This window comes from Nicotiana tomentosiformis, chromosome 10 (genome assembly GCF_000390325.3).
Source record: "Nicotiana tomentosiformis chromosome 10, ASM39032v3, whole genome shotgun sequence".
Taxonomy (NCBI): domain Eukaryota; kingdom Viridiplantae; phylum Streptophyta; class Magnoliopsida; order Solanales; family Solanaceae; genus Nicotiana; species Nicotiana tomentosiformis.
The window spans coordinates 79860966-79878929 of NC_090821.1; the positions used below are offsets into that span (position 1 = coordinate 79860966).

The 17964-nt window shown below is 37.8% G+C and overlaps 1 protein-coding gene and 1 long non-coding RNA gene across 2 annotated transcripts; one reads left to right on the forward strand and one right to left on the reverse strand.

Moving 5' to 3' along the window:
* The first annotated feature begins 3181 nt into the window (after nucleotides 1-3181).
* On the forward strand, nucleotides 3182-5661 carry LOC104099505 (cystathionine beta-lyase, chloroplastic-like). Its single transcript, XM_018771888.3, has 4 exons — nucleotides 3182-3316; nucleotides 3919-4026; nucleotides 4125-4227; nucleotides 5182-5661. The coding sequence occupies exons 1-4, from the start codon at nucleotides 3290-3292 to the stop codon at nucleotides 5256-5258; spliced, it is 315 nt and encodes a 104-aa protein (XP_018627404.1). The 5' UTR covers nucleotides 3182-3289; the 3' UTR covers nucleotides 5259-5661.
* Nucleotides 5662-14524: 8863 nt separating this feature from the next.
* LOC104099506 (uncharacterized) lies at nucleotides 14525-15648 on the reverse strand. Its single transcript, XR_687027.4, has 4 exons — nucleotides 15542-15648; nucleotides 15379-15465; nucleotides 15004-15084; nucleotides 14525-14830 (listed from the first exon to the last, which is right to left on the reverse strand). It is a non-coding gene; the product is annotated as an uncharacterized lncRNA (long non-coding RNA).
* Nucleotides 15649-17964: the final 2316 nt, after the last annotated feature.

The following is a 17964-nucleotide window of genomic DNA, read 5'->3' on the forward strand; positions in this document are numbered from 1 at the left end:
AATAAATATAAATTATAATTTTACAGTAAAGAAATAACTTACAGCTACACGGCTTCAACATTGTCATCTTTTGAAAGAAACATCTTCCAAAACCAATGTTATTTGAAGAGATCTTCCTTAACTCCTTCAGCATCTTTCTTTTCTCTCTCGGGCAAACTTTATAAATTGAGAAACACATTCCCAATGTCAGAGCAGCAAATAGCATGAATATCCAAGCCTTGAGAGCACAAAGGAGTAGCAAAATGAATGGATTCATGATTAGGGACATGAGCAAAGATATGCCCATCTCCAGGCATGCGCCTAACGCCCTAATCTCTTCGGCGTATGATTCTTCAGTCTATTCAGAAGGCCCCGAGAACATTGAATATCAGCCTATGAGGGGGATGGCAAATGCTATGCCAACATAGGCACTCTTTTGGCTCAGTTGAAAGATATAGTCTCCTACCAAAAGGAAGAGACCCAGCAAGGAAATCTGGAAAAATATGAGAAAAGTGATATAAAATTAGATATGCTATATTTCAGTTAATAAAAATCAATATATATAAAGGAAACCTAAATAAGAAAGAAATGAAGAAGTACATGTGCTAAAATCATGCCTAAATATCACGTGACTAGAGTCATCCGTTGGCCGAAGAAGTTGAAACTTGGATAAGTGAGTCCAGCAACTCCAGCTAGAACAACTTCGACAATGAGCGCAGCGACGAATGAGGCCTTATAGGTGTATCTAGTTGACTGCAGAAGTATTGGTCCAAAGAATAGTATTGAGTCTAAACTCAACACTTGCTGAAAATTTTGTGCCACTATTTTAAGCAGTAAAAGTGGCGAGTGACAATTTCTTCCTTTTCCTCTTGCCTTCATTTTCCATCATGCTTGCCAACATTTGTAGCTCTGCTTCTGCTCCACATTTCCTCAACATATTAAGGGACGCTTTTGCCTCCTCCATATGCCATTTCTTAATAAGAAACCTCGGGGTCTCACTGAGAAAGAAAGACAATACAAGAAGTAGCAAAGCAAAAAACCCACGACTGGCAAAGGACCATCTCCAACCATAACAGAAGTTGTGACATTCTGCCATATTTACTGCTTTCGTGCTGGTGCTGGTACTGCCCCAAAGCAACATGGAGTTATAAGCAAGGGAAATCCACTTTGGTGCCTTTCCAACATTGATGTCACTCAATATAATGGGAATCGCCTCCATGATTGTAATTTGCTTAAGTGTGACATGCAATATGAAGCACAAAAGATTTAAAACTATATATTATGATATTTCCTATTTCACAGCATAGAAAATGATAATAATGATTAGTTGGATAATACTAACCTTGAACACTCATATTTCCAACAACTAATTTGGCATAAGCCAATGGAGAAAAGATTAAACCTACATTAACTCATCCTCTACGACCAGGGTGTCGATATATTTAAAGTAAATAAATCTTATTACGAATATTATAATAAAAGAATTTATGTGCATACTAGAGAGATTAATGTTACTTGATGAGTCTGTTTCACAACAATAAAGTAAATATGAGATTTTAGTCTTTAAAGAAGTTAACAAATGAGTCATGTCCATGTTATGTGCATCTTTGTCCATGTGAAAGCACTATTGGTTTCATGGCTTAATTTACTTTTTTCACTTCAGCCTTAGTTTTCTTAAGTTGCTTTCATGGCCAAAACTATCAGATTAGGGACAGGGGCGACCCAAGAAGATTGGTGGCCTAAAGCCAATTTTTAATTTGGGGCCTTTCAGAAGGAAAAAAAATTTATCATAACATCGATAATTCATTCCAATGTTCCTACATATAGAACAATACAATTTAGCGCAATTATCGCACAATAACTCACTTAAACCAACAAAATATAGGGCGAGTAATGTGCTAAAAGTATAGAATTTTGGCCTAACATCAGTTGTTAATAGTTTCTTTTATAAATAATTTAGTCTCTCCTAAGATATTGTTGATCTTAGATAATAGAATCAAATTCATATAGATACCTCACTAATGATGTCACTCGTAAAATTTAAATAATGAAAAGTTTTATATTCGCGACAAGGGTTTAGGGGGAGTGATTCTCTTTCTGCATTTTTTGCTCAAACGGTTACATCACTACTAAATTAAAAGTTATCTTGAATTTTTATAAAATATTTTATTTATTATTTTAACATATCCAATATATTTAGACCTTACCTCTAATGATTGTTGTGAGATGTATTTGATCCAACTTATCTTAATTAAATATATTGGGTTCGAGTCCTATGGTTAAAAAATCCTATTAAAATGTGTTCTCTCTTTTATTAGGTCTTACGCGGTACGAATCTAGATTAGTCGGGATCTCAATACAAATACGAGTAAAAAAATAAAAGAAAAATTTGGGGCCCTCGAAATTTGGGGGCCTAAAGCCTTTGCTTTAGTGGCTTGACCCTTGGGCCGCCCCTGATTACGGAGATTGAACATAAAATACTTGAAAAGCAACCTTCGTAGTAGGTCATCTCACTTAGTATATGCAATATTACCTGAGATTGAACATAAAATACTTGAAAAGCAACCTTCGTAGTAGGTCATCTCACTTAGTATATGCAATATTACCTGAAGTCTCAATTACTAAGTATCTATTGCATACTCAATCTCTCGCGAAATTATTAACATACCTCAATAGAACACTAGGAATATCTATAAAATTGTAGTTTTGAATGCAAAATTCATGTTTTACTTTGAATTAGATGCTAATTTTATTTTTTAAAATATATGATTTTTCAAGGGTGACAAATGATGTTACCTTCTTGTTAGGTCATTTCTCCTAAAAGATGTAATCACCTGATGATCCTCAGGAATTTTAATCCCAGAACATACAAGCAAGTGAATTCACATTTTTTCGACATATCTTGTTCAGATATTGTGGTATCGAATTAATTTATTGCCTATGATAAGTTCCCTTATGCAGCTATCTCTCGGCAAACTGCAGTGTGACAGAATTGTGTATACCTCCTGGTCCATAACATATTTTTTCTGTAGGCAGTCCTGCCTCTTTTAACCGAATGTGAAGGTTAACATTAGCTCATTGACTGGATCGGATGTTCAATTTACACATAGTTATATATATAATTTAAAAACAAAAGCAAATGATGTCAATGCATTGAGTCTCTTTGACTATTTGGTGTATCTTTTATGTGTTGTGCTAATAATTTTTCATTTAAACCAGCTTGGCAAAGAACGTGTACTTCCTTCAAAATTCAGAAGGTGCAGGCTTAACCCCATTTGATTGCTGGCTTTGTTTAAGAGGGGTCAAAACGATGGCGCTGCGTGTATTAAAGCAGCAGGTATTAATTTTTCTTGCTTTTTAGTTTTCTGTGCTGTGATTACTTGCTATACCACCTTTTTCATAGACATATACCTTCCCTCGTCAAATCTATTATTCTTGTTCCTAGAGAGTGAGAAACTTTTTGGTACTATTGAGACCCCCATATGCACGGTCCATAGATGCAGCAATATGATATCTGAAGGCGCTAAAAGAGGACAAGGTAGACCAAAAATTACACCGGAGAGAAGCTGTCTCAAAAGTTTTATGATCTCTCAGAATCAATAAGGATTTAGCTAAAAACAGAACAAAGTAGAAGCACAGGATTTGGGAATATCGAAAAGTTGGAACTAAACTTAGTTTTCTTTGGTACATAGTCAAAACTTAGTTGTTGTTTTACATTAGGTTCAGAGTTTGTACAATCTTTTTATTCTAGTCAGAAACTTGTATATTCTTGTAGAGTAGTCGTGTTGCTCTCCAATTTTACCTCATTGCCTCGAGTTCTTTTTTCCTCCTATTTATACTTTTACTGGTGAGTGCTTGCCTGATAATCATAGCATTCAGAAAAGATTCTGTCGAAGTTACATTTATATATGGGCGCTATGTGTTTCCACAATATGACAGGAAAATGCACAAAAAATTGCTGAATTTTTATCATCCCATCCTCGAGTGAAGAAGGTTAACTATGCTGGTCTTCCCAACCATCCTGGCAGATCTTTGCACTATTCTCAAGTATCATTATTTATTCCTAACTTCTACTTTTCTAAGTTTAGCAGCAATACTCTTTATGTTTTCAGTTGGCATTTGACTTTTTCATGCTGGTATTACAGACAAAGGGTGCAGGATCTGTACTGAGTTTTTTTACAGGGTCATTGGCACTCTCTAAGCATGTAGTTGAGGCTACCAAATACTTCAGCATTACTGTCAGTTTTGGTGAGTTTCTTCTTATACTCTATCCTCTCTTTCCTATATAAAAGTTCAAATTTTACCTATAGAAAATGCATAAAAATGCCTGTCAACTTTTGTATCTGCACTTTTGTCTTCTTTAACAAAAGCGACATTTGCTTCGTCACTAGACAAACATATTCCACCAGAGGCTTTAAAATTCAGAAGGACAATGGATATTCTTAATTCGTTGTGGACCGCTATATAGAATAGATAGACAAGTAAGAAAAACTAAAGCTGCATGTGATATTAAATTCAGAAATTTATTAACACTTTCATTTTAGCTCTGGAAGTGAATTCCTTGGGAATAATGTGTCGAATCAGTTCCCTCTTATGCCAGTTTACTTGAGGAAATGTGTCATTTTGGTCCGTTGGCGGTCTTCAGGGAAAATAGCTGAGAACAGATGATCTTTTATAGAGTTGTCATGCAGTCCATTATACCCCCTTGAAATTTTGGGTTCTTCGTGACAGCAGAGAATAAAAAGGATATAAGGGAAAACTAAAAAAGGGCAGTCCGGTGCACTAAGCTCCCGCTATGTACGGGGTCCGGGGAAGGGTCGGACCACAAGGTTCTATTGTACACAGTTTTACCCTGCATTTCTGCAAGAGGTTGTTTCCACTGCTCGACCACATGACCTTCTCGTCACATGGCAGCAACTTTACCAGATATGGCAAGGCTCCCATTTAAGGGAAAACTGAAATTTGTAAATTACTCTACCATGGAAAAGCAAAAAAAGTATCCTTTTGTTGGCTGTAATGAAAAACCTGCCATCCACAGGATGAATTAGAGACTGAAGCGAATGATTTCCTAGTGATCTATCTTGGTTCTTGCTAGAAGGGTGTTTAAATCTGCAAAGTATGCCTCATTTACATGTCTTCTGTTCTATTAGTACATTTTACTTTGACTCAATCCTCATTTCTGGTCCCCCACAAAATTTGCAGGAAGTGTGAAGTCACTCATATGCCTGCCTTGTTTCATGTCGCATGTGGCTATACCTGCTGAAGTACGCCGAGTCTAGAGGTCTTACTGAGGATCTAGTTCGAATTTCTGTTGGGATTGAAGATGTTAATGATTTGATAGCCGATCTAGACAATGCACTTAGAACTGGGCCAGCATAACTTGAAACGGTTCACTAGAGTTTATCTCATGGATTACAGATGCCAATCTTGATGCCCTTTCAAATAAATGCCAGTATGCATCACGCGAAGAGTCAAGATTGCCAGCAAGGGGATCGTCAGCTGGCACTCGTATACTCAATGTGTGCTCTCTCTTGTAGTTACCAGTTTGTTCATAAATTCAAGAGTTGGCTTAACTAAAGGTGATGAAAGGCATGGTGTTAAACGTGAATCTTGTTGTTTCTGCACCTCTTGGTTTTGGAAAGAATGATAAGCAAATGAAGTTGCGCAAGTTCAGTAGTCGAATATTTCTACTCTTTTGGTCGAATTTATCTGACTCTATAATAATCCAGAACATTTAATGACAAGAAAACAGTTGTCAACTGTCACGATCCAATTTCGCCTATAGGTCGTGATGGCGCCCAACACTATAGCTAGGCAAGCCAACTAATAAGTCATACGTACATTGGCTAAACTTTTATTCCAAGAAAATAATAAAATACCAACTTCTATAATGTGTGTGTGCCAAGACCCGGTGTCACAAGTGCATGAGCATCTAGTAGATTATACAAAACTCCAAATACTGTCTGAAATGAAATAGACAGAATATAAATATAAGAAGAGACTCCGGTAGCTGCAGAATGGCTCAGAAAGGCAGCTCACCACTATACATCGGGATGACGTGGGTATGTGATGATAGGTCCTCCACTAGCACCTGTCTCAGATCCTACACAAAAAGTGTAGCAAGTGTAGTATGAGTACGTAAACAACGTGTACCCAGTAAGTATCAAGCCTAATCTCGAAGTGGTAGAGACGTATTATGTGCGTCACCTCCAAACAATTCACATAATACGTATATTCTGAGTTCATACCCTCAGCTCCAAGATTAGAAGAGTTACTTACCTCAAATCGTATAATTATTTACTCCTCTATGCCTTTGCCTCGTAATTTTGCCTCTGAAAGCCTCGTATCTAGTCACAATTAATTCGTTTCAGTCAATACAACTTACAGGAATTAATTCGATAGGAAAATACTAATTTTCCAACAAAATTCAAAATTGCACTCAATAATTGATGTCTCGGAATCTAAAAAAACTCACAAAATTCGACAACTCATTCAATTACGAGTCCAACCATACTAGTTTCATTCAATTCTGACTTCGAATCGACATTCAAATCCCAAAAATTCATTTTATAAATTTCTATAATTTTTCCTTAAATTTCCATCTCAAACTACTAATTGAATGATGAAAATGATGATATATTCATGTATATTAACCAAATCTGAGTTAGAATCACTTACCCCGATTAATTTCTTGAAAATCCCACGAAATATCGCCACAAACCGAGCTCTCAAAGTCCAAATGGGAAATAATACCCAAACCCTAGGTTTTATAATACACAATAATCTGACCCCTCATTATGCCGCACATTCCAAGTTCTGCGGTCGCACTCCAAATTGTGCGGCCGCACTTCGTTGTGGCTTAAAGGATATAAGCCTCCGAAGTCGGACCATCGAACGTGCAGAACCCCCTGAAGTGCGACCGCAGAAAAGATTATGCGGTCTGCATTTTTCTTCTGCGGTCCGCACATTTTCATCTGCTGCAGCACTGTTTCATATGCTACAGCATTAAAAATGTGCCTCATCACATACAATTGTGTGGTCCGCAATTCCAACATTCCAAAACAACATCAGAGTGCCAAAATGCCTGGATATCGCTCAAAACTCACCCCCGAAACTAACCGAGCCACTCGGGATCCCGTTCAAATACACCAACAAGTTTCATAACATAACACGGACCTATTCGAGGCCTCAAATCACATCAAACAATATCAAAACGATGAATCACATCACAAATCAAAATCTATGAACTTTGAACTTTTAAATTCTATATCTTGTGCCGAAACACATCAAATCAATCCGGAATGACTTCAAATTTTGCACACAAGTCATAAATAACATAATAGAGCTATAAAAAATTTTAGAACTGGATTCCGACCCCGATACCATAAAGTCAACTCCCCGGTCAAACTTCCCGAAAAATTAAGTTTTCGCCATTTCAAGCCAAATTCCACTACGGACTTCCAAATAACTTTCCGGGCATGCTCCTAAGTCCAAAATCACCATACGGATCTATTGGAATCATCAAAACTCTATTCCGGGGTCGTTTACATATAATTTGCCATCCTGTCAAATATTTCAACTTAAGCCTTAATTCTTGGAACTAAGTGTTTCAATTCATTCTAAAACCTTTCCGATAAGTCTTATAATTATACTTGAACATATAATAAGCAGTAAATGGGAAAACGGGATTGTAATACTCAAAACTACCGGTCAGGTCGTTACATTCTCCCCCACTTAAAATACGTTCATCCTCGAACGTGCCAAGAGTTATTTCCAAGCCCTCACATCATTATTCCATCTTACCATGCATATACCCGGGGGTGATCCCATGCCACCCTATTCCATTGACCTGACAACACAACATAATTGAAGATCATTACATTAACCTTAGTCCGTAAACTTAGAACCCAATTTCCAACATCCGGAATTTCTTATAAGACACGAGTCTCACATCTACACATTGTATAAGTTTGAACAAGCTGTATCATGCCATAACCATAACCCCAGATATAATCACATAACCTACTACACAACTCGCATACTTGCAACACTATTCCTGATCACTGTAACTACTCAAAACCAACCTGGTACTGATATTAAACCCCATATCAAACAAAACCCCGTTCCAAAACCTTCGTACACTGCTGATAATGAAAGAAACACGTATAAATCTCATGACCCCTTATCATATCAACAAGTCATGGAGATCTCTCGCCCCAACTATAACCATAATCACTTTCTAAGCCGACTTTCAATAATATACTCTCGAATATACCGTAATCAAACATGATAGTACCCATTCTAGGTCCAATGACCTTATATTATTAAACACAACTATCCCACAGACATGCCACATCAATATAACTCTAGCCACCACTGCGCAATCCGTGTACCTAAATATGGGAGATGTATCAAGGAAGAGAACCATATTGCAAGTTCAACAAGCACCACCACAACCACAATATTACAACCAACTCCTCAAATTTCATGAAGAGGATAACCGTAGGCACATGTGCACAATTGTAGATGAAGGAAATTAATGAATCATATAAATTATCATAGAAATAAATTCCCACACATGGCACGGACAACTCGTGCCAATAATATGAATCACCCGACATGGTCACAGACCTCCAGTCACAGCATATCATACAGAAGCAATTAAACAAGTACACTTGTATATGATAATGAAATAAGATTCTCGTGCTCCTGGACTGGTATAAATAACACATCATAGTGTAAACATGTGCAAAGTCTGCTATCACACTTCAAATCGGCAATTTAACACAAAAATAGTAACTACCCCATTTATTCAGGGAATTAGCCTCTTTGTAACCTCAAGTGTAGCCCAAATAGTTCTCAACAAAGGTAAGAACACGAAAAATATTATAACTTTATGCTTAACAGTCAACTCTAGGCATATCATAGCCTAAGCATTCTTTCGAGTATAAATACCTGTCCCAATGCCCGCACTTGGCTCAAACCTCACATATATGCCCACTTATAGCGCGTGGCTATCACAAATAATTAACGCAACTAGTGTCTCAACTGAGTTAAAATAAAATACTCACCTCAAATAGGCCGCAACCCGAAACAATATACTTCTGAGAACTCCTAGTCTCCAAATTCATCGAACGCATGAATCACCGTAACTGATCCCAACTCCAGCACTAAAATGACTAACACATCTTCCATTCACGATAATCCCATAAGAAATACTTTCATAATTCTTCCGTTCCACATAGCAATAATTTGAATATCAGCAGTCTATCAACCAGGTGAGTACTGCAATACCGATGAACATTTGTAAGTCAAAACACAACGCGCCTTCTGAAATGCGCATCCTTCTCAGGAATTACCGGGCAATTATAACATTCATCGAAATATCTGAAACTGACCATGTTGTCCAACATTCGTTAGCTTCTCTTCAAGACTGAACTGTCACCTTGTACATATAAATCCTAATCCCGCATAACACACCACATCTATTATGCCATCATATGACAAGCACAAGAATCCCATTATCAACTCTGAGTCACCAACAAATTACATAACCGGTTAGTTAGAAACCTTCCTATTGCTTCCTTCCAGGGGGAAATCACAATCACCAAAACCTAAGAATATTACCACCAAAACATTTGTAGAGTCTCACCACATCATAATTACCCCTATAAATACCACAACTAAAACACCCACTCTGAAAATACCTTATTTGAGTCTAAGGCCGTTTCATTCACCTTCCTGATACCGAAATATAAAATCCATAATTATATATACAAAAATGCCACAAGTCTCGACACCATCCAACTTAAATCTCATATTTTAGCCATAAACAAATCCGCCAAAAATTCTCAATTGCTACATATTAATCTTGAATCCATTAGAACTTTCTCAAGAGTCGTCCACTCTGCTCAAATATCAATTGCACCGCCCAAATGGGCCGAAAGACACATGCCCCATTAGCACAACAACACCTAAAGAAGTACCCCTGCCTTAACACCATCAATCAAATTCATACTACGTGCGCACTACATCCTTCATAAATAACAATTCACTCATTCCATGATTTTCATATATTCATAAGTACAATATAACCCGTATCCAGGAATTTTCTTATTCGAGTCATCCTCGATCTCAACCTCTGCAAGTAATAACTAACCCACAAGTATGCCTTAGCCCAAAACTAAACCTTTACATATAACCATGAAATTGAATTGTCAATAGCAGGCTCCCCCACTTGGCTCAAAGTCATAAATTAAAACACTCGATAACTCACAATACACATACTCTATTACTGCCATAATACCGACATCAGTTCAACAAAAATTCTTCTCAAGCTCATGTAACGCCAACCATAAAAATACCTCAATCATCCGCTAAACTCGCATTCATTCTCTTGACACTCAAGTCAACTTTCTCAACCAGATTCAAATTCAAGTCTTAACACCTATGCCCCGCTGGCAGAAAAGAAACTCTCCCCTCAACATTATAAGGAACACACCTACGTAGATTACTCTCCACGAGATAACCCACCTTCTTAGCCTCAAATTGGCATCGTATTATACCCTTTCGCATTCACAATTACTACGCAATCACTTAATCTTCCTGAGTCCAAACTCATTAACAAGACATGAAAATCTAATTCTCTCCACAATTAAACTGTATGACATATCCTTCAACACACTCACAATTTGAGACTATACGTTACATCAAACGAAAATCAAGCACCCAATATCCCTCTTTACATTCCAAGGAAACACTTCTCGCCACATTCACATCGTCTTAACACATCTCGTGATTACATCATACTCATCACAAAGCCATTTCACCACTCATCGAGCCACAAATTCCACTCGTAGGGACATTACCGAACATATGAGTCCAAATGTACAGGTTACAACTGAAGCTACCGAGCTTAAGCTGCGGTTCAACCATGGCCTCAAGTCCTCCAGACTGGTCCATCACCAAAACACAGAATACACATCTCGCACATCATCCCTGAAATCACAATCCAGTGATACACAGCTGATACGGAGTGCTCACATGCGCACACGAATGTGTGGATGGAATTCAAAGAGTTATATATCAAGCTGAATAAATTTCGCACGATAAAGAAAGAAAGATGGGAAATTATCCTAAATGCCTTGTAGCATCTCGAAGATAAGTATGGACGTCATCATACCGATCCGTAAGACACTACTAGACACTTGCTCATGACTCGTAGAACCTATGAACCTAGAGCTCTGATACCAAATTGTCACGACCCAAAATCCAACTAGTCGTGATGACACCTAACCCAACCCGCTAGGTAAGCCAATTATCAACTATTCAATTCCAATGAATTTAATAAGGCAATTAATTAAAAGAAAATATATGAAACCAATACATTTTCCCAACAACTGGTAGTATAAATCATGAACTTCTAAGATTAGAATTTACAAAGCTGGTGTAAAATAAAAATGCACCATCTGTTTGAAAAGTACATAAACAAAGTTTTATGAATCTAAGGCTACCATGAACAAGAGACAGCTACAACCGAAACGCAGGTACATCTTCAGATCCAGTTCCCAACGAACACAGCAACATAATCTGCCAACATCTGCACGCAAGGTGCAGAAGTGTAGTATGAGTACAACCGACCCCATGTACTAAATAAGTAACAAACTTAACCTTATGTCAAAAGTAGTGACGAGCTTGTACAAAGGTCGGGTCCAACACCAATAGCTAACAACAATTTATAACAACATAACGCAAGTAGTAAAAGAAGTAACTCAAAGATATAACGCTCAGCTAAATCATAATTTCTGAAAATAGTTCTGCCTTTCCAGTATATCCGGGAAAACCCAAATCGTTTACCGAAGTTACCAAAACATGAGTAAGTTTAAAAACAGTAATTTTTTCAAAAATATCCATTCCACAATAAATAAGATGTTTCATTTTTCTTTCCAGATAGCTAGTGAAAATGCATCATTATGCCCATAGGCCAGTATGTGTGAGAAGTCATGAATGACATGATACCGTACAGCATAAGGAAAAAGCATCTATATGCATGTATGTCAAATATGCATGCCAATGCGATGCAACTCAGTGATAAAACCATATGCATACTCTTAGAGTATCATTTCACTCAGTCCTCCCAGTCACTCAATCCTCCCAATCGCTCAGCACTCGGCACTCAGCACTCGCACTCAGTAGGTACCTGTGCTCACTATGGGTGGTGTGTTCAGACTCTGGAGGGGCTCCTTCATCCCAAGCCCTATAATCTGCACGGATAACTCACGTGATGCACGAACAACTCACGTGCTATAGTATCAATATATGTATCCTCACGGACAACTCACATGTTATAATAAGTCAATCTGGCCTGCTGCGGCGTGCAACCCGATCCCATAATAATAAAATATATAAAGCCAATATGGCATGCTGCGGCCGCCAATATCAACAGTGACCTAATTAAAGCTATGTGCGAGACCTTCAAAATCAAGCACAAGAATTCCACAGCATACATGACTCAAATGAATGGAGTCATGGAGGCCGCAAACAAGAATAATAAACTTTGATATTATATACAGGTGAAACCGAGCCCGCGGGACGCCTCGATTTTCGATGAAGTAAACGGAGCAAGAGACGTGACTGCAAGGAACCAAAATCGAGGCAAGGAGCACTCGAGTCGGGGTTTGGGCAATGCGCCTGTCCCCGGAAGCATCGAGGCCACGACCCCTAGGTCCGATTCGAATCCCAAAAGAATTGCCAGATAATCAGGCATGACTAACAAAGGGCCATGATATCCGTGACCAGCCAGATGTCACAACGTGAATCTCGACACGTATCAACAGAAAATTGGAGATTAGTAAAACAGAAGATTTTTACCTTTTATGGAATTGTACTTAGGGTAAAACTCCCAAACTATATAAAAGGGGGTCTGATTATTCATTAGCGACATTGAACATGCATATCAAGGCACTATACTCTTATTTTCTCTGTTATTCAAAGTTCTTACTTTTGTTCATCAGTTCATCATTAACGTGAGCCCGAGATCGAAGGCAGGCATTCCATTAAAGCTGCTACTGAGTCTGGGATCACTTCCCTTAATTGGTTTGACAATTTATTACGTCCTTTATATGTTTAATCTAACACGATTCATCATTTGTATTGAATTAATCCGCGTATCTTTAAAGCCACTTATAAATTTAATTGTTATCCATTTTTTAGGGTAAACAGTTTGGTGCCCACCGTGAGGCTAAGGATAATAGTGGCAATTTGATACAAATTTCCATAACGCACTCTATTTTACACTTATTCTTTGAGTTTTTAATTTCAGGTCAAAATTAAAAATGTCGAACTCCCAATCTGTCCATTTGAAAGTGGATGCTGATTTCGATCACCATGGCGAGAACAACAACGTGGTCCCCAGCAATGAGGTGACCCCTATTGACCCCAATGGAGTCCCAGTCACTGATTCGGTCGATGCTAACTCACACATGGCTATCATAAATGACATAACATAGCTATAAAAAAATTAGAACTGGATTCCGACCCCGATACCACAAAGTCAACTCCCCGGTCAAACTTCCCGAAAAGAATCAATTTTCGCCATTTCAAGCCAAATTCCACTACGGACTTCCAAATAATTTTCCGGACACGCTCCTAATTCCAAAATCACCATACGGATCTATTGGAATCATCAAAACTCTATTCCGGGGTCGTTTATACATAATTCACCATCCTGTCAAATATTTCAACTTAAGCCTTAATTCTTGGAACTAAGTGTTCCAATTCATTCCGAAACCTCCCCGATAAGTCTCATAATTATCCTTGAACATATAATAAGGAGTAAATGGGGAAACGGGGTTGTAATACTTAAAACGATCGGTCGGGTCGTTACATTTATATAGGTCACGTATAGATCAGAATTAAATTCTATTTATAGAAAGACTTCTTGCTAGTCTATATATAACAAACACATCATGCCTTAGAACATCATAAGAAAAAGATTTCTTCATGAGGGTCTTTAGTGGTCCCTTGGTCTGATTTTGCAATTTGGTTCTTCGCTCAATTGCTGCAAAGCTTTTTGTGAAAGACACTCTTTTTTCCTTCTTTATATTTCGGTGAAGTCATCGTTTCTCCAGCAAAAGTTAAGAATAAGTCGATTTGCTAACTCCTCCAACTAGACTTTGCATCAAATGTCTGAATAGAGAAATGGAGGAAGCCAAGAGAATAAATACACGAGACTATAACTTAAAGATTAACCCTTCTTTTGGTCAAAAAGAGAATACTTAATTTATTAATTAAGCAGTAGAGTCATTACAAGTTGGGATTTGCAACTACTAAAGAACAGAGTTGCATTACAAATTTCCCCACGTGGAATAATTCCATAGCCATTGACACTAACAGCTCCGTGCTCTTTCAGAACACATCAGCAATCATCCAAGTTCAAGCATTGGATTGAATAAATCATAACGTCAGTACCCCCAAAAATTTGCAAAACCAACATAAAAGAGATATTTGAATCCCCCCACCCCCTTCTCCCACCAGAACAATAAAATTAAAAGGAAAGAGAAAATAGTACCCGAGAAAAACAAAAGTTCAAGTATTCTCGACTACACATTACATCAGATCTTCACAATCACAGCCCTATTTACAACTTATACATCATAATATGCTTTGTTTCTACTTACTAGGACTGACCTCATTTTGCGAAACTTCTTAGCTTACATTATTTCCTACTCTTCATACAACAGGCATGATACCATACTGATTGAGTTATAACCTTGATTGTAACCAACCAATGCCTGCAAAGGGGGTTGAAGCATTTCCTCATTTACAGAACATTATACTGGAATAATTGGACCTGCAAGCATTGAAATCATTCAAACTAAATAAAATGTGATAGTCATAGGAGTTAACCCAACAAATACTATATAAAGAAAAAATTGCTCAGCTTAACTAAGCTGGAGTATAGGTGCAAACTATATTTCTAAACATGATAGTTTACATATTGAGGATAAAGTTGCACGATGGTACCATCAGAATGAAAGTTCACTCAATCGCTGGCAAAATCATCGTAACTCAAGCCTTCTGATATAGCATCCAATCTCTTGATATCTGCAGAAAGTTAAGTAGATATCATTATTGGTAGGTGCCCATAACTCATCTTCAAAGTTCACCTCTTTTTGCTGCTTCATGCGAGCGCTTTATGACCTAAAACAAGCACCCAACCTATAAGTCCAATACGGGCTTTCTTCTAACAATCCCTTATATTTGGTATGTCAGGAAATGACATTGTTCTGTTTCAAATTGATATGTGCCGAAATAAGACAGAGAGAGCTATTGAGTAGTGAGACTTTCTTTTCCAAATTAACCATAAAAACAAATACCAGAATTGAGATGCCACACAACCTTGATTTTCTTCACTACCATGAGGATCCAGGAAATTGCCAGTATCTGTCGCTAGGAAGGCCGGTCCAGAGTAGCTCTCCATTATATCTGTAAGAGCAGATATGAGAAAGATAAAGCTCTGGAGAGAAGTGATATATTAACTCAGAAGAAGGCAGGCACAAACCAGAACTGTTGGAAAAATCTGCTGTTAAATCTGACAAACTGAAGTTTCGAGGAATATGCCCCAAGAACCCAAACGAAGTTGAATAAGAGGGGGGTGAATTGTGGACTATTAAAACTTAGTTGACTAAGATTTAGTTTAGTCGACTAGTTTCCGTACAGTACACAGATAAGACAGATGAATGCAGTGAATTTGAAGGCAACACAAGACACAACAGTTTTTATATTGGTTCAGTAGCGGTGTGTTACTTACGTCCAGTTTCCCTTGGGTCACAAGGGTTCTTTTAGATCTTTGATAAAGAATTACAACAGTGATGATTTTTGGCTCGTTCACCACTATCGATGTTTAGCAATAATGATTTTTGGATGTTGACACAACTCTCTTTTGTATTCTAACTCCTTGTATCTTTTATGACACTTGTATACTCAACAATACAATGTTTGTACTTAGATTTAGAGAGACTTAGAAGACAGTGTTTGTAGTTGCGCACAGCACTCCCTTGAGTTCACTAGTTACCTTATAGGCAAGTATTGTTGTGTGTTTGTGTCTGATTCCAGCAAGGTATCTTTGATTTCTTCAAGAGAGATGATTGTTAGATTAGAGCAGGGTGTCTCTGATTACTGAGAGAGAGATGGGGTGGAGTTTGTTAAATCATGGAGTGCTCTGTTCCATGTCATTCCCATGCCGAGATGCTTCATACTTTCTTTGAAGAGATGAGCGCATGTCAAATGGTTTCCAGTTGGTGGGCGGATTAAATAATGAAGGAGTGCTTGATGACAAGAAGCACCACTTCCGATTGTCTCCCACTATGATGTGTTTTCCACCCAACTTGTCTCCCATTTCTTTTGTCATTCTTTCTTGATTTTTGTTAGATTTGAGTTACTGTCGTTTTGATAGCTTGATCAACAACGAAGGGCCTGATGTCTTGTTCTTTGCAGTCAAAAGTAAATAGTTATTAGTTTTGTACACTTGTCATCATTGAAACTTAGATATAACAATCTCCTCTTTTTGATGATGACAATAACGAGAGAGTAAACAGAGTATACTTTCCTTTAGAGTTGTACCCATTATTGCTCCCCCTGAGTTGTTGATTTACTTCTCCATACATGTTCTTCCCCTTTGACATCAATAAAAAAAAAATCGGTGCAACTTTAGAGTTGTACTCATTACTGCTCCCCTTGAGTTGTTGATTTATTTCTTCATACATGTTCTCCCCCTTTGACATCAATAAAAAAGAAAGGTACAAGCCCAGTATATAATAATATGCATTCAGATATTATGCACACTAGATGAGAAAATAATATACAGATAATATGCATACTAGTTAGGGCAGCATAAGTAATGCCTTCAACAGAGGCATAGAGTGATGGTTCATACATACATATGCAAAAAATAAGTTTTTCAAACAAAAGCAAGCACGAGAGATTGTTTTTAGCCACGCCTTAATTTCTTCTTAGGAAGTATTTGAGGGTATTGATCACTTTGGTGCAGAAGGATTCATAGGAGGTTTCAACATCTTTGACGAGCTTGTCTATTTTTTCTAGCATGGAGTTGAATGCCCTGGTTCCTTGCCTCTGTGTGGCTCCCATATCCATCCTAAGCTTGGCCACATTTGTACTTGTTTCCTTGGTGACTTCTCTGATTTTGTTAATCTGCTCTTTCATCTCAACTAGCATAAGTCTTACACCGTCTAGATATTGTTGAATCTGTTAAAAATTTTGAGAGGCAGTTGACTGAGACTCTGGTGGTTCAGTGGGAGCTTCAACCTGTACTGGGACAGTCTCAACTTTGGCGCGCTTAACCCATCCATCATCACTTAAAGTGTAACCCATCATAGAGAATGTTGTCTCATCATAGGTACTGGTAATGTGCTTAGGTATGAAAGGTGTCAAGTCAACCTTCATAACTCCAAGAATATGTGAAATAAGGAGGCCATAGGGTAGACAAGTAGCAGAAGAGGATATATCCTTGATACTCTCAAGCATGTATTGACGAATCCATACAAACCAGTTGGGTCTTTTGTTGTTCACAAGACAGTAAAGAACAAAGATATCTCTCGTGGATAAGGTGCTAAGGGACCCGGTCCTAGGAAGTAGAGTGGTGGCTATCATGTGGGCCAAGACCCGGTGTTCAAACTTTAGAATTTTGGGACCAATGTCGGGAGGATTATTAGACAGGAAGGCTTTTGCTTCTTCTAAGGAAACTTCAAGTCTTTTGGCCAAGAATTTTGCACAAAAACTCATACCCATTAAACTTAGCAGAAAAAATCTTCTCAAATTGATAAGAGTCGAGAACAATTTGAGTGTCTAAAACCATAGATTCCAAGTCATCTTTATCATTCACAAACAAATTTGCATAGAACATTCTCACAAGCTCTTCATATACGGAGCTCTGAATAGTATCGAATAGAGAGGAAAGACGTTGAA

Coding starts and splice junctions, on each gene's coding strand:
- LOC104099505 (XM_018771888.3), top strand. CDS start 3,290: ATGGCGCTGCGTGTATTAAAGCAGCAG. Junction 4,027..4,124: donor GATCTTTGCACTATTCTCAA/GTATCATTATTT, acceptor CTGGTATTACAG/ACAAAGGGTGCAGGATCTGT. Junction 4,228..5,181: donor CAGCATTACTGTCAGTTTTG/GTGAGTTTCTTC, acceptor CAAAATTTGCAG/GAAGTGTGAAGTCACTCATA.